This window comes from Conger conger, chromosome 9, assembly GCF_963514075.1.
Source record: "Conger conger chromosome 9, fConCon1.1, whole genome shotgun sequence".
NCBI lineage: Eukaryota > Metazoa > Chordata > Actinopteri > Anguilliformes > Congridae > Conger > Conger conger.
The window spans coordinates 7,934,777-7,952,522 of NC_083768.1; the positions used below are offsets into that span (position 1 = coordinate 7,934,777).

Genomic DNA, 17,746 nt, shown 5'->3' on the forward strand with positions numbered 1-17,746 from the left:
ACTTGTTTTGACCATAGAGATTCACGCTCTATTTTCGACCACTGGAATATCACGTGATATAATATGTGGTAGAAACAAAATGACCTCAACGATGCTTTGATAATATACTAAACCAGAGATTCCTTTACCATCTTTGACTAAACTGTCTCTGTATACCTGTAGTGAAGTCAACAACTGTGGCAATGTTCCAGTCATATAATTTACCTCAACTAGCAACAAAAACCTTCTCACGTAACCGTCCTTTGTGCAAAAGTTTATAGTTCTGAGTTGAAGAATAGATTGAAATTTAACATTTTATGCATTAGAGCTATATAGCCTAGCTAGGTCTGACAGCTCATAGTTCATAATAGCAAAATAGTAAAGAGGTTAAATCATTTAAAATGGTAAGAAGACATTTCATTAAAGACAAGAGAATACTGTACATTGGCCAGATTCAGTTTCTGTACACATAAGGAAGGGGGGGGGGGGGGGATTGATTCCTAAACACTGCATTGTTTAGGAATCAATCTCACTTTGTCATGACATTTTTTTATACAGACAGCGACTTGGTTTTTAAAAGACGTGTTTTTTTTTTTTATAGCCTGTTTTGGTAGCGTAAGACCAAAGCGTGTGTCTCATGGCAAAAGCGTGAGAGTTCACAACCCTGTATTTGAGAAGATGAACTTCTGTATTTTAGTTTAGCCTACTTCTGTTTTTTTTTTTTGTCTTGTTTTTTTACAGTGCTTTGCATCACTAATCAAACTTCACCACTAGAGGGCAATATATTCCATTCCACGAATCAGATCAAGCCACAAAGCTGACCTACAAATGGTCTTCAAGTAGAGCTCTAACACTATCCAACCAGGTTTATGATTATCAGTTGTGAGCAGTATAGGCCCGTTCTTCATAAACAGGCAGTGATCAAAACTTATACGTCAATAATAGGCTTTGTTATTAAAAAAGAGACAGTGAGAGGGTGAGAGAAAGGGAGTGGATGTATTAGAACAGTTATCAGCCACTCACAACCAACGTGAACACTCCTGGTTAAATGTCCTTATTTCACTGAGGATCCGAATGACTACAAGTTGACTGGTGAGGTTTCTTCCATATTGCTTTTGCCTGTCCATCTGCTTTACAGTAGATCGGTTTATGGAAGTGTTTTTGGATTAATCTACCAATCAAAACAAAAAAGCAGGTTAGAGATTTTATTGGTCTTCTGCTGCTGTAGCCCATTCACTTCTAGGTTTGACGTGTGTGTTCAGATGCTCTTCTGCATACCACTGTTGTAAAGCATGATTTTTTGAGACAGCTTGAACCAGTCTGATGTTTTTTGTTTTTATGCACCTTTCCCTGTTAACTGTAGACACTGCTGTGCGTGAAAATCCCAGGAGATCAGCATCAGATCAGAGATACTCAAACCACCCTGACTGGCACCGACAATCAAGTCACTTCTTGTTCAACTGAACCACGTCTGCATGCTTTTATGCATTGAGTTGCTGCCACATGATTGGCCGATTAGATATTTATACATTTCTAATCAGCCATTTCTAATTTATACATTTCTAATCAGTCTATTAATGAGCTGGTGTACCTGAGTGTATATCTCAATGGGAATTCATGATTTAATGAAAAAAATGTATTAGCTAATATATTTCACATTGCCCACTCCTATTGTGTAGCCTGCTGCTGCTGAAAAATAGCCCCTATCTGAGCAAATGTATGTACATGTGTGTATTCTCATTCTGAATAAATTGAATGTGAGGAAATATGAAGTGATGGTGCAGTGGGTAGCACTGCCGCCTCACAGCAAGGAGGTCCTGGGTTCGAATCCCCGTCGGCCAGGGCCTCTCTGTGCGGAGTTTGCATGTTCTCCCCGTGTTTGCGTGGGTTTCCTCCGGGTACTCCGGTTTCCTCCCACAGTCCAAAGACATGCAGGTTAGGCTGATTGGAGAGTCTAAATTGCCCATAGGTGTGAGTGTGTGAGTGAATGGTGTGTGTGCCCTGCGATGGACTGGAGACCTGTCCAGGGTGTATTCCTGCCTTTCGCCCAATGTATGCTGGGATAGGCTCCAGCCCCCCTGCGACCCTGTTCAGGATAAGCGGGTTAAGATAATGGACGGATGGATGGAAATATGAAGTTCATGGGTAAATGTGGGTAATCTGATCAGAATGTCGAGCAGACCAGCACAACCTACTTGTTATGAAAGCAGTGTTTATTTCGGTAATAACGTGAAAAAATAATTACATACAATTTGAAAAAATACTGAATAAAATAAAATAAAATAAAGGAAAAATGAATAACCTTTTTCCTTTTTGTACATTTTTTCTTTAAGAACAGTATACAGTAAGAATAATATTGTTTAAACCCATAAACACACTAAATACAGAGCACAGTTCTATCACTGAATATAAAAGAATGGGAGAAATGGAGTGGATGTAGGAACAGACATGGTCTATTACAATGGAACCAGTCTTTCTGAGACACACACACACACACACACACACGCAGCCTACAGGTACACACACCTTCACTCACACAAAAAGACTTGAGGGTGAAACCGACATAAATAAAAATAAGGTCAATAACGTACCTCTGCAGAAACAGATGACCTGTTACCTTAAACAGCTGTTTTTTTTCTGACTCTGACCATTTCAGTCAGTGCAGGACAAGATTGGCAGATTTTTTTTTAATCATGATTTTAAAATAATCTAAAATCATATTTCATTTGCTGTTCACACGTGAGCCTTTTTTTCTATGAGGTGAAGGCTGAGGTCTATTTTAAGGCCACCCCCTCCTATACCTCCCAATATCTCCTCCCCCCACACACACAATGCACACACACACACACAAGAACACACTCATACACACACCCACAGATATACACAAAATATGCACTCATCACACATTCATTGAAATATACACACGTATGCAGAAAGGGCCGCAAATACACTCTCTCATAAGGACGTATATTAAACACACACTCTCTCTAATACACAAACACATACTAGTGCATATAAATGGCTGTTGTATTTTTTTTTGTTGTTTTTTTTTTTGTTATAATATTCAGGCATTTGGCACCCAGATTAACACGCGGACGCACACTGAACCGAGCGGGCGTGTTGCGGAACAGCCGCGGTTAGCCGAAGCGCGCACCTCCCGTGCCGTCCACGCGTATCCACCGTACTTTCACACCTTTGCGGGAAAACCCCGCCGCTGCTTTGGAGACAGACGCCGAGTGAAGTCTGGAGACGCACCAAAAATAAACAGTCCCCACCCCGCTCCCGATGGGAGAAGCTGGCTCTGGCTCAGGCCCCACCCCTTACTGTACACAGACAGACCGTCTACTCTACGCCGTCAGATCTGGGACACGTGTATATTCTGCACTGGAGATATAGGTGAAGTCATCCCCGTTGTTGTTTTTTTTCTTCTTCTTTTTTTTTTACCTTCTCCACACAGGCCGTGTTCTGCTAGAGACAGCACGGTCATGTGATCTCACGATCCAGACAGCGTGGACTCAGCCACATGGCCGCCTTACAGACAGCCAATACAACACGCACACAAATTAGACCGCGACTGCATCATTGGAGCCTCTACACTCATTGAATGTACAAACAGGCCATAAACGTAAAAAAAAAAAAAAAAACTGCTCTGCATCCTACCCCACCCGGGCATTTAAATACAGGCACGCTCCTGGCCAATCGCAGGAGAGAACACATTTGAATCTCCCTCCAAAGCAACGAGACCCGTCCTGCACATTCGCTGATTGGTCACTCGCCTTAGAGACTGGGACCTTCTGTTGTTATGGTAACAGCAGCAGATTTTCCGCAAAAGTGTGAAAGGGAGTCAGAGGAGCGACCCTAACCCTAAACAACGATAATATGGCACGTGTATATTACTACAGTCATAATCCTCATCAGAGTAATACTAACATAAAGGTACTGAATTCATAATAGGAAGGCATTCATGAACAATAAAAAAATAATGTATGAAATTTTAAATTGGCAATAAAAGAAATAAGGTCGGAAACCCCATTCCTGGAAACCACATTTCACAGGAACTCGTTTCCATGGAATTTTATGGAAAAAAACAAAACAAAAAAAACCGGCAGCTCTGGAAGATAAAATCAAGTTTTGTCTGAAAAAACTGCAGCGAAAGCAGAGAGGAAAAGATGCTACATGGTCAGTCTGAGGAACCTACACGGTCAGACACATGGTCAGACACACCATCAGACACACCATCATACGGTCAGACACACAGTCACACGGTCAGACAGACAGTCACACAATCATACACACTATCACACAGTCAGACAGTCACACAATCATACACACTATCACACAGTCAGACAGTCACACAATCATACACACCATCATACGGTCAGACACACAGTCACACGGTCAGACAAATAGTCAGACAATCATACACACTATCACACAGTCAGACAGACAGTCACACAATCATACACACTATCACACAGTCAGACAGTCACACAATCATACACACCATCATACGGTCAGACACACAGTCACACGGTCAGACAAATAGTCACACAATCATACACATCATCACACGGTCAGACATTCACACACACTGTCACACGGTCAGACACACTGTCACACGATCAGACACATCATCACACGATCAGACACACAGTCACACAGGTCATACACACTGTCATACAGTCTCACACATTGTGACACCATCACATGGTCAGACACACGGTCACACAGGTCATACACACCATCACACGGTCAGACACACATTCATACACACTGTCACACGGTCACACACACGGTCACACAGTCAGACACACAGTCACACAGTCATACACACTGTCACACGGTCACACTGTCATATGGTCTTACACACTGCAATATCGTCATCCGTACTGCCGTACTGTGACACATATGGTCACGTACCGGCATACATATGGTCACACAGGTTGTCACACCATTGTACATACTGTCATGTACAGGCATGCATATGGCAGCCAACATAGTCACATATATAATCCCACAGGCGTACATACGGTGGCATATACAATATAGGGTCAAATATAGGGTCACCCAATCATCAAATCGTATATGTGGTCTCACACCCATACGTACGCAAGGATATGCAGTCACTGACCACTTTATTGGGTATTCATTAGGCTTATTTTTTAGACTTCTGCTGCTGTAGCCTATCCACTTAGAGGTTTGCACTTCCACATGCCTCTCTCGTAATGTGTGGTTATTTGGGTTACTGTCACCTTCCTGGCAGATTTGACCAGTTAGGCTCTCCAGTTTGGTCCTCTCATTAACAAGGCGTTTCTGTCCGCTGCTCACTGGATGTATTTCAGTCTTCGAACCCTTCTCTGCAAACTCTAGAGACTGTGCGTGAATATCCCAGGAGATCAGCAGCTTCTGAGACACTCAAACCACCCTGTCTGGCACCGACAATCGTTCCACGGTGAAAGTCACTTAGATCACATTTCATTCCCGTCTTGATGGTTGACGAGAACATTAACTGACGCTCCTGACCCGTATCTGCATGGTTTTATGCATTTGCACTGCCGCCACACAATAGGCTGACTAGATAATCGTATGAATAGGTAGGTGTTCAGGTGTTCCTAATAAAATGCTCAGTGACTGCATATCGTCATGGTCATATGGGCATACGCGGTTACACACTGCCACACAATCACGTACAGTTACACAATCACAGTCACAGTCACACAGGGCCGTGTGTTCACACACGGTTTTATACAGTTATGCATTGCGTTCATGAGGTCTGCCCCTGTCAATCATCTGTACTGAGAGTGGCATTGGAGGTTCGGCTCAAACACAAGCCCCTCCCCTTCCTGTATATGCCCCTCCCACCATGCCCCTCCTCTCACAGAAAGCTGTATGTTACACATACAGTAGCCTGGTCATACATTCCTTTATCCTTCCAAAAAAACCCAATTATTCAATACCTCAGGTAAAAAAAACGAACAAAAAAACAAGCAGAAAGAATGTTTAAAAAAAAATTAAAAAAAAATCAAAGAAGAAAAGTTATGAATTCCGAGTCACACTTCTTCCACCAGGGAGTCTGCTGAGGGCGTCAGCCGCGAACACCTGTCAGTCACTGACGCGGGGGTGTGGTCTCTGAAAAAGTACAGAGCGAGTTCTCCTCCGGAGTGTCCTCTCAAGCCCCACCCTCAGCCCAAGTGCATCCTGGGACTTCTCCCTCTCAGTCTGATTCAGATCTACTTCCTGCTTTGAGTCTGAAGTAAATGTCACACATAACTTTGAACCTTTGGTCCACAACTCCTTATAAAAATACTGTAAAAATGCCTCTAAATGTCATTTTTTTTTACTGTTTACTTATAAACATGAAAAAACCTAATTTCTAGTCTACTGTGCAAGTGAGAGAGACAAGTACGCTAATATTCAGGTATCTACAAATTTTGGAGTCCCCAACTCACATAGAGACCACGGTGAACTATGGTTAAAAACAGAACACGGCTTCCAAACCCCATGTACCACGTAGCGCGTCGAAACGACTCTTCAAACATTTTTCAGTTGGCATGAAGAAAATGGCGGCTCATTCTTGGCACTTTGTCTTCAGTGGACAATTACAGGAGAGTTTTCAACTGGCCTTTTTTGAATGGACTGGGTGTGGTTTGGTCGCTCAGGGGGGGGGGGGGCGTGGCTTGGTTTCCATGCTGGAGTTTACTGTGGTAGGTTGCAAGGATGAGATATGGAGTGTCTATAGTGCTTTCACTGTATACCTTTTTACAAGGGAAGATTATAATTAAAAACATTTATTTTATTTATTTTCACTCTTTAAATTTGTCTCTACTGGGTTTATTTACAAAGGAGGTAATAGAAAGAGAGGAGAGAGAAAGAGAAGAGAGAGGGAGGGAGAGGTAGAGAGGGAGAGAGAACGGGGAGAGTGATGGAAGAAAGGGGAAGAATGGGAGGGAGGGAGAGAGATATTGAGGGAGAGAATAAGAGGGTGGGGGAGAGGAAAAGAGAGAAGTTAAAAAAGGGAGATGTGAAGGAGATGGATGCATTCTCCCCCAGACTTATTCAGTCTTCTCTCTCTATTATTGATACTGACGTCCATCTTTAAACTTTCTTGATTGTGACTTTCGCTTTCAGAGTGTTTGGTGTGTGTGTGTGCATGATTGTGCAGTGTGTGTGTGTGTGTGTGTGTGTGTACCTGTGTGTATAGTGCATAGTGTGCATGTCTCTGTCTGTGTAGTATATAGTGTATAGGGCATATGTGTGTGCATATGTACATATGTAAGTGTGTGTAGTGTGATTATGTGTGTTTGTGTACGTGCCTCTCACGTGGGTTTGCATTCTATGTGTGTGTCTTTATGTGTGTAGGTGTGTCTGTGTGTGTGTATAGTGTGTGTATGTGTGTGGGTGTGTACTGTGTGTGTATAGTGTCTTTAGTATGTGTGTTTGAACCTCTCAAGACGTGCTTATGCATCCTCTGTGTGTAGTGTGTGTGTGTAGTGTGTGTACCTCTCAGAAGTGCGTCTGCATCCTCTGTGTGTAGTGTGTGTAGTGTTTAGTGTGTGTGTCTGTGTGTGTGGGTGTGTGTGTAGTGTTTAGTGTGTGTGTCTGTGTGTGTGGGTGTGTGTGTAGTGGTCAGTGTGTGTGTGACTCTCACACGTACGTCTGTATCCTCTGTGTGTTTATGTGGGTGTGTCTGTACCGTGTGTAGTGTTTAGTGTGTGTAGTGTGTGGGTGGGTGTGTGTGCAGTGTGTGGGTCTGCGTGGGTGTGTGGGTAGTGTGTGTAGTGTTTAGTGTGTGTAGTGTGAGTGGGTGTGTGTGTAGTGTTTAGTGTGTGTGTGTGTGGGTGTGTGTGTGTGTGTGGGTGTGTGTGTGTGTGTGTGGGTGTGTGTGTAGTGTGTGTAGTGTTTAGTGTGTGTGTGACTCTCACACGTGCGTCTGCATCCTCTGTGTGTGTCGGTGCGTGTAGTCAGCGGGCTGTGAGGTGTAGGAGAAGCGCGCGGAGCTTCCGTACTTTCCCAGCACAGTCTCTGCTGACCCCGCCCCCGCCCCCGCCCCATACATCTCATAGGACGGGCCGCCCTCCATGGGCGGGGCGAAGCCCAGGCGGTAGGGGTAGTGGGTGGGGCCGTAGCTGTCGTAGGCCAATTGGGCGGAGGTGTCCAGCAGTCCGCAGTCCCCGGGGAACTCCCCCGTGGTCTGTGGGGCGGGGTTGGGCGGGGCCTGCTGGGGCTGACCGGCCCGCGTGAAGGTGTTGAACTGGGCGTAGCTGGTGTGGGACAGCCTGGACGGCGGGCGGGGGTCGAAGCAGCCCCCCCTGGCCCCGCCCGCCCCTCCCGCCGCGGCCGCGGCCGCCGCCCCCACCCCCACCCCCACCCCCACCCCGACTCCGGCCCCGCCCCCGGCCCCGCCCGGGGGGCCCGCAGGGTTGGTCGTTCGGTAATCCGGGTACAGCATGGAGCGCGAGGAGGGCCGGGCGTCTTCGTGCGTGGTGGCGCGCACGTTGTAGTAGCCGTTAGTGGGATCCTGCACAGACCAATCACAGGCAGTCACGGTCACATACGCGCGTACGTCCGCCGGCGATGCGAGGCCGCGCGCAAAGGGAATGTGTAGAGTGTGTGTACGGTGTGTGTGAAGTGCGAGTCGAACATGGTCATATTGTGCATAAAGTGTGAGTAGAGCATGTCTTTGTTGTGTGTAAACTGTGAGTAAAGGATGTGTATGTTGTGTAAACTGTGAATAAAGGATGTGTATGTTGTGTGTAAACTGTGAGTAAAGATGTGTATGTTGTGTGTAAACTGTGAGTAAAGATGTGTATGTTGTGTGTAAACTGTGAGTAAAGATGTGTATGTTGTGTGTAAACTGTGAGTAAAGGATGTGTATGTTGTGTAAACTGTGAGTAAAGGATGTGTATGTTGTGTAAGGTGTGAGTAAAGAATGTGTATGTTGTGTAAGGTGTGAGCAGAGCAGGTGTATGTTGTGTAAGGTGTGAGTAAAGGATATGTATGTTGTGTAAACTGTGAGTAAATGATGTGTATGTTGTGTAAGGTGTGAGTAAATGATGTGTATGTTGTGTGTAAACTGTGAGTAAAGGATGTGTATGTTGTGTAAGGTGTGAGCAGAGCAGGTGTATGTTGTGTAAGGTGTGAGCAGAGCAGGTGTATGTTGTGTAAGGTGTGAGCAGAGCAGGTGTATGTTGTGTAAGGTGTGAGCGGAGCAGGTGTATGTTGTGTAAGGTGTGAGCGGAGCAGGTGTATGTTGTTTAAGGTGTGAGCAGAGCAGGTGTATGTTGTGTAAGGTGTGAGCGGAGCACGTGTATGTTGTGTAAGGTGTGAGCAGAGCAGGTGTATGTTGTGTAAGGTGTGAGCAGAGCAGGTGTATGTTGTGTAAGGTGTGAGCAGAGCAGGTGTATGTTGTGTAAGGTGTGAGCGGAGCAGGTGTATGTTGTGTAAGGTGTGAGCAGAGCAGGTGTATGTTGTGTAAGGTGTGAGTAAGGCTGGAGCAGCTGACCTTGAGCTCGTACTCCTCGCGGGTGTCTAGCGTGTCGCTGCGGAGGTCCTGTTTGAGCTCCATGTCATCCTTGAAGGGCTGTGTGGAAGGAGAGAGGGAAACAGAGGGCAAAAACTAAACCATCAAACGACAACAACACACACGCGCACAGACACGCACACACACGTCCGCACATTCGCACGCACACACACACGGAGAGGGGAGGGGAGACATGGAGGGGCAAAGGAATGAAGGAAGAGAGGAAGGAAGGAAGGAAGAAGAAGAGAGGAAGAGAGACAGAAATCAATTGATATCAGCTTTTCGTTTGAGTCTCCAAGAAAGAAAGGGTTATTTTGATGAAAAGCTTTCAGGCATAAGCAGGAAATAAGGCACTTGTTAGAAAAAGGACGGACTACTTTAGCGGAGGGTTACTTCCGGTTAGACCCAGAGACGGGCGGACGGGTTAGGTTAGGTGCGTTGCCACGGACACTCACAGAATACATGGCCTTGACCATGCGCGTCGCCGTGGAGACGGTGGAGGCGTCGTCCTCCAGAATGTGCGTCTCCTTGTTGACCGTCTCCACCTTGATGTCCGGCTTCCCTAGCGTCACCCCCCGTCGGCCTGGCAACACACAAATGCAACATACGTGTGCCGATGCATGATGGACACCCAGTGAGCACTTTATAAGGTATTTATTAGACTTATTTTTTTAGACTTATTAAGGCCTTCTGCTGCCGTAGCCTATCCACTTAGGGGTTTGGTCCATTGTTCAGAACAATGGACCAATTGTTGAGATGCTCTTCTGTACATGTTGTACACTGTTGTAGTGTGTGGTTATTTGAGTTAGTCACCTTCCTGTCAGCTTTGACCAGTCTGGCCCTACTCCTTGACCTCTCTCATTAACAAGGCGTTTCTGCAGAACTGCCTCTCACTGGATGTAGTTAGTTTTTCACACTATTCTCAGCAACTGTGACAAACTGCGAAAGTCTCAGGAGATCAGCAGTTTCTGAGATGCTCAAACCATCTATCAAGTCACTTCGATCACATTTCTTCCCCATTCTCACATTTGGTCTGAAAAACAGCTGAACCTCTTGACCATGTCTGCATTTAGACCTGGTGTCGAGGTCTACCTAATAAAGTGGTCACCGAGTGTATGTGTTGTATGTGTGTGTACAGAATCTAGAATGACGAGACATACTGTATTAAGCCCCAATAAAGCAATCCATTGTGTGTGACACAACAATGGGATTGAAATGAATATATCAATGTATGTTACCATGTACACAGCAGTAAAGCACCAGATTTACAGACAGTGTTTAAAGAAGAATACTGGCGTGCAGTTTGTGAACAATTCATTCTTTTGGAGTGACTGTTTTGGTGAATTGTGCAAGTTTCCTTCAAGGGTGACTCATGGTTCTTCCTCAGATCAGCTCAGTGGTGACAGCCAGAGAAACCATGCCTCCTCAAACAGTCAGTTCAGCAAAGTTTCAGATTTCAGTTTTAACAGTTTGTTCACCCCAGTATTAGATTACACTTTAAACAGTCATTTCACCCTAGCTTCAGATTACCCTTTTAACAGACTGTTCATCCCAGTAACGGACTACGTTTTAAACACAGCTCAGGAATTCAGCCGGATGAATTCAGAATGCTGGCTCTCGTTAATTCAACTCTCGGCCATTTCTCACAAACTTTCCATTCCAAACCGTGTCTGTCAGTTTCCTAGCAACATGTTGCTGTTACTAATCATCTATTACTCAATATGCTGGTTGGACTCAAGGGCGTAGTAGTAATACTCAAGTTAAAGAGTTGTAAAGCTTGTATAGTGTATTGTATGTCTGTATAGTGTATTGTGTACAACGCAATGTATGTATAGTGTACAGTGTGTAGTGTATGGTGTTGTAGGAATGTATTGTGTATAGCACTTAGTGTGTATATTGTATTGTATGTATGTGTAGTGTATTGTGTATAATGCAGGTTTGTATAGTGTACAATGTGTAGTGTATGGTGTTGTAGGGATGTAGTGTGTATAGTGCTCAGCGTGTATATTGTATTGTATGTATGTATAGTGTATTGTGTATAATACAGGGCACTTACTGCCTTTGCGTTGGCGGTACAGGAAGAGTGCCAGAGCCAGCAGACAGAGCAGCAGCAGGATGGAAGCGCCCACAGTGCTGCCCGCGATAATCCCCACTGGTACAATCTCTGCAACACAAACACATTCATAATCCCAACTGGTACAATCACTACAACACAAACACACACACAAAATCCCCACTGGTACAATCTCTGCAACACAAACACATTCATAATCCCAACTGGTACAATCACTACAACACAAACACACACACAAAATCCCCACTGGTACAATCTCTGCAACACAAACACAAACATAATCCAAACTGCTACAATCTCTGCAACACAAACACATTCATAATCCCAACTGTAGGGGTGTAGGGGAGCAGGTTTGGGATAGGGGTGTAGGTGTGGGAAAGGGTTGTAGGGGTATAGGGGAGCAGGTCTGGGATAGGGGTGTAGGTGTGGGAAAGGGTTGTAGGGGTATAGGGGGACAGGTTTGGGATAGGGGTGTAGGTGTGGGAAAGGGTTGTAGGGGTATAGGGGAACAGGTTTGGGATAGGGGTGTAGGTGTGGGAAAGGGTTGTAGGGGTATAGGGCTACAGGTTTGGGATAGGGGTGTAGGTGTGGGAAAGGGTTGTAGGGGTATAGGGGAACAGGTTTGGGATAGGGGTGTAGGTGTGGGAAAGGGTTGTAGGGGTATAGGGCTACAGGTTTGGGATAGGGGTGTAGGTGTGGGAAAGGGTTGTAGGGGTATAGGGCTACAGGTTTGGGATAGGGGTATAGGTGTGGGAAAGGGTTGTAGGGGTATAGGGGAACAGGTTTGGGATAGGGGTGTAGGTGTGGGAAAGGGTTGTAGGGGTATAGGGCTACAGGTTTGGGATAGGGGTATAGGTGTGGGAAAGGGTTGTAGGGGTATAGGGGAACAGGTTTGGGATAGGGGTGTAGGTGTGGGAAAGGGTTGTAGGGGTATAGGGCTACAGGTTTGGGATAGGGGTGTAGGTGTGGGAAAGGGTTGTAGGGGTATAGGGGAACAGGTTTGGGATAGGGGTGTAGGTGTGGGAAAGGGTTGTAGGGGTATAGGGGAACAGGTTTGGGATAGGGGTGTAGGTGTGGGACAGGGGTATAGGGGAGCAGGTTTGGGATAGGGGTGTAGGGGTGTAGGGAGCAGGTTTGGGATAGGGGTGTAGGGGTATATGGGTGTAGGTGTGGGACAGGGGTGTAGGTGAGCAGGTTTGGGATAGGGGTGTAGGGGTGGGATAGGGGTATATGGGTGTAGGTGTGGGACAGGGGTGTAGGGGTGTAGGTGCTGCATAGGGGTGTAGGGGAGCAGGTTTGGGATAGGGGTATATGGGTGTAGGTGTGGGACAGGGGTGTAGGAGCGCAGGTTTGGGATAGGGGTGTAGGGGTGTAGGTGTGGGATAGGGGTGTAGGGGTATATGGGTGTAGGTGTGGGACAGGGGTGTAGGGGAGCAGGTTTGGGATAGGGGTGTAGGGGTGTAGGGGAGCAGGTTTGGGATAGGGGTGTAGGGGTGTAGGTGCTGCATCGGGGTGTAGCAGCGCGTACTCTTCTCCTCCAGCGTGATGATCATGGTGCCGGGTCCGAAGGCGTTCCAGGCGGTGCAGTTGTAGGGCGAGTGGAAGTCGGACTCCATCACGTTGTTGATGGTGAGTGTGGAGAGCACGGCTCCGCCCTGAGAGTGAGGCTTGCTCTGCTCCACCGTGTACCGCTCCAGGAGAGTGCCCTTCTCCTTCTCCCACACGTTCTCCTTCCACGCCCACACCTGCACAGCACACACGTGTTACACACACACACACACACACACAGACACAGACACACACACAGACACACACGCGCGGTACACATACACACACACACACACACACACACACGCGCGCGCGGTACACATACATACACACACACACACACACGTGACATGCACACACCTTTCTCCATCTCCCACGTGCCCACACTTACAGCCCACACAGAGGCAGGTCACACGAACACACACACACACACACACACACACAAACACACTGTACAGCACACATAGCTGGCCTAATACTGCCCTTGAGTCTGTCTGGTATCTCAGGACAGGTCCAGGACAGGTCCATGACAGGGCATACTACAGAGACTGTCAGTTCTTTCCCTTTCTCTCTCTCCCTCTCTCTCTCTCCCCCTCACTCCTTCACTCCATTCCCCTCAGTGTTGGGGCAGCTGTACAAGAATAAGAGGCTCCAACAGGATTCCGTACTTAAAATCCACCGGAGCGGTAGCATTATTAAATATGAAATATGAAGGCATTAATGATGCACGAACCCACATGTTGTGCTAATGTACCTTTTAACCTAAAAAAAAAAAGGTTATGAACAGCAGGAGGAGAGAAAACAAAAAAAAAAATGCACTCCTGTTTCGGAGGTTTCTAGGGCCTGCGATGCTTCATATTTCATAAACGGCCCTTTGCTCCGGTATCAGGCTCCCACTGCACAGTCGCGTCGTGTTAGCATCACAGGGTCAATGCTACAGGGCTAAGTGCTGCCGCTTATTAGCCATGCACAGATTTCCCCGCTCGCGCCTCAGCTCAGACGCAGTGTTCCTGTCAGTCACTCCCTCTCCACCGCCTTCACCCACTGCCGCCTTCTCCGTACGCATCTGGATCTCGCTCTCTCTCTCGAGTCCAGAGCAGGGTTGCCCAACCCTGTTCCTGGAGATCTACCGTCCTGAAAGTTTTTACTCCAACCCGAATGAAGCACACCTCATTCAACAGCTAGAGCAGGGCTGCCCAACCCTGTTCCTGGAGATCTACCGTCCAGTAGGTTTTTACTCCAACCCTAACGAAGCACACCTCATTCAACAGCTAGAGCAGGGCTGCCCAACCCTGTTCCTGGAGATCTACCGTCCTGTAGGTTTTTACTCCAACCCTAACGAAGCACACCTCATTCAACAGCTAGAGCAGGGCTGCCCAACCCTGTTCCTGGAGATTTACCGTCCTGTAGGTTTTTACTCCAACCCGAATGAAGCACACCTCATTCAACAGCTAGAGCAGGGCTGCCCAACCCTGTTCCTGGAGATCTACCATCCTGTAGGTTTTTACTCCAACCCTAACAAAGCACACCTCATTCAACAGCTAGAGCAGGGCTGCCCAACCCTGTTCCTGGAGATCTACCGTCCTGTAGGTTCTCACTCCAACCCTAACAAAGCCACACCTCATTCAACAGCTAGAGCAGGGCTGCCCGACCCTGTTCCTGGAGATCTGCCGTCCTGAAGGTTTTCGCTCCAACCCTAACAAAGCCACACCTCATTCACCAGCTAGAGCAGGGCTGCTCAACCCTGTTCCTGGAGATCTACCGTCCTGAAGGTTTTCGCTCCAACCCTAACAAAGCCACACCTCATTCACCAGCTAGAGACTGAGATTTAACTGAAAGACCTACGGGACGGTAGATCTCCAGGAACAGGGCGGGGACGCTTCAAGTCATCTCTGAAGAAGTGGGGCCTATCGGACAGTGCGGCATGTGAGTGTGGCGAGCCTGAACAGACTGCCGAGCACATAATCACCGGCTGCCCCCTATACAGCCCACCCTCAGAAGCTGGCCTTTTCGACTTAGGACCGGAGACGAGGGCGTGGCTGCATGACACTGAGTTGGCCATCTGACGATATACGAAAGAAGAAGAAGAAGGGCTGGGCAGCTGTGTAGGGTGCAGCAGAATGATCAGAGGGGACACTCACAATCTTGTCTGGGGGAGGGGTGCTGGCGATGTAGCACTTGACCTCCCCTCTCTCCCCCCTCACGGCGTACTGGACGGGCTCACTGGAGATGATGGGGGGTCCTGCAAGGAGGAACACACTCAGTGTGAGGGATGAACACTGTGATTCTTCCTGCTCGGACCGGCCAATCGTAGCCCAGAACCGAAGAGCGGCAGACCCGACAGCCAATGAGGAGAACGCGGATGCGCAGCTCCTGCTCGAACCGGCCAATCACAGCGCAGAGCTGCAGACAGCCAGTGCTCCTTCACTGTCACTGAGGAGTGCGTGGCATGTGCAGCCGGTGCGGGTGCTCAGCTGGCCAGAGGGGGCGCTGTCGCACACTAAGACAGGGACACCACCGCTTTTACGCTATTACATGGTTTGCTGTTTCTCGATTACTTAAAGTTGTTTGTTTCTGTGTTAGCTGATTTTAAGAATAGTGTTTTTATTTGTCTTTGAATTGAATAAAGACACATTTTATATCATTATTACTAGCATTTAGCACTCTTATCCAGAGGGATTAACAAAACCTTCTTAAATTTCTTTTTTTAAATTTTTACGTGGAATCCAATTTATACAGTTAGATACTGATAGATACCAAAGCAATTGGTTAAGTACCTAGGTCAAGGGTATCATTTTTGATTAAAAGGCCATTTCCCAAGGCCATTGTACTACATGGCAGCCCCGGAGTATAGCTGATTATTGACCAGTTACCTGTTGACTGTAACCTTCCCGATATTACACTTCGCATTTGTAAGACAATGGTAGTCCCGCCACAATAAAATAATTTAAGCAACTCTATCGTTATGGAGATGAGTGCAGAGGGCTGTTTTACTGACCGTTTACGGTGAGCGTGACTTCTGTTTCCCCGACACCTATGCGAGGGACGATGGCTTTGCACACGTACTGACCGGCGTCCGCCTGGCTGACCGACTTCAGGTAGAGCTGGTTATTATTACTGAGTACCTGTACAGGGGACACACACACAGGTGAGGCACACACACTGCAACACTACAGCAATACTAATTTTAACAGTATTATTAATATTTAATTGCTACGAGAGATGATATCATATTGTTCATATTTCTGCAGTGAACATAAGGTACAAAAAGTTTATGTATATTTACCATTTTAATAAATATCAATATTAAGAAAGAGAGACAGCATAAGAAGGAGATATACTGTAAATATTAAGAGGAATGGCAAAGAGGCAAAATATACAGAAGTGGAGGGAGAGAGATAGGGGTGAGAAAGTAAATGAGAGAGTGAAGTACCCACCATGTTGGAGCCCTTCTTGGTCCAGGTTAGGGTGAGAGGAGGGTTGCCGGCCCACTTGCAGTTGAGTGTGACATCAGAGTCAATGTCCACTGTGAGGGGGCGGGGCTCCACCACTAGGACTGGACCAACTGCAGAGAGGGGGGGGGGGGGGTTTACAGGTACTTGTTAATTTACTTGACAATACATACACATTATTTGACAGTGCATACACATGCCCACCACCGGTTTGTTCCCGCCCTGGGTCTGTCGAAGTGTCCCTGAGCCAGACACCTAACCCCTAAATGCCCCTGACGAGCTGGTCGGCGCCTTGCATGACAGCCGATCGCTATTGGTGTGTGAGTGCGTGTGTATGACTGGGTGAATGAGAAGCATCAATTGTACAGCGCTTTGGATGACGGCGCTGTTTACCATTTACGGATGAGCGCACAGACAGACAGACAGACAGACAGACTCACAGTGCACATCCACCAGGATGCTGACGTTGGTGCTGCCCACGGCGTTGAACACCTGGCAGGACACGGGCTCGGTGAAGAAGGAGTGGTCCGCCGTCGTCACGAAAATGCTCTCCCTCGCCCCCTCCAGCAGCACCCCCCCCTTCGCCCACCTGAGAGACAGACGCTCGTCAGCAAAGAAAAAAAAACACTTCCTATTTTATGGCCGATGACACGGTCCTGCTGTCGCACAGAGACAGGGGCAACAGCAGACTCTGGCTCTGATGGGGGATTGCTGTCAGACCTGGGCCCTGTACAACACACCGTTGCAGAGACAACAGCAGTACCACAAAGGCTGGGATATGTAGGATATGTCCGGTGCGTATATCAGAAGAGCTTATACTGGTGTGATAAAATACATTTCCCTGCCAAAATACACAGCTCTGGGCACCACGCCATAAGAAAGATCCCGAAGCTCTTGTAAGGCACAAAGAGGAGCAACTAAACTGGTTCCTGTTATGAAGTTATGAAGAAAAACTAAAGATGCTTAATCTCAAGGTCAAGCAAAAGGTTTGACTGAGGATATTAAATTCATGAAAGGACTAACAGAGCAACTTGGGTTACCGAAGAACAGAACAAGAAGTTTATTTAAATAATAATAAACTAAACAAATACTTTTGCAAGAATATAAGGAAGGAACATAGAAACTTAAACTTGGAGGTTCTTCTGTGGTTTGAAAAGGACCAAAATCCAGAAT

General features: G+C 46.9%; 1 protein-coding gene across 2 annotated transcripts in view; it reads right to left on the reverse strand.

Moving 5' to 3' along the window:
* Positions 1-2,174: 2,174 nt before the first annotated feature.
* Positions 2,175-17,746, reverse strand: part of LOC133136968 (kin of IRRE-like protein 1) — a 54,237-nt gene continuing 38,665 nt past the window's right edge. The window contains exons 7-15 of one of the 2 annotated variants that reach the window (XM_061254878.1): positions 17,014-17,162; positions 16,559-16,686; positions 16,120-16,246; positions 15,263-15,363; positions 13,102-13,318; positions 11,556-11,663; positions 9,955-10,082; positions 9,482-9,559; positions 2,175-8,497 (exon numbers count right to left, since the gene is read on the reverse strand). In XM_061254878.1, coding sequence (XP_061110862.1) covers positions 7,898-8,497; positions 9,482-9,559; positions 9,955-10,082; positions 11,556-11,663; positions 13,102-13,318; positions 15,263-15,363; positions 16,120-16,246; positions 16,559-16,686; positions 17,014-17,162 — 1,636 coding nt within the window. In that variant the 3' untranslated portion in view covers positions 2,175-7,897. Of the gene's footprint in view, positions 8,498-9,481; positions 9,596-9,954; positions 10,083-11,555; positions 11,664-13,101; positions 13,319-15,262; positions 15,364-16,119; positions 16,247-16,558; positions 16,687-17,013; positions 17,163-17,746 lie in introns of both variants that reach the window. The other variant, XM_061254876.1, reaches the window with a different exon arrangement.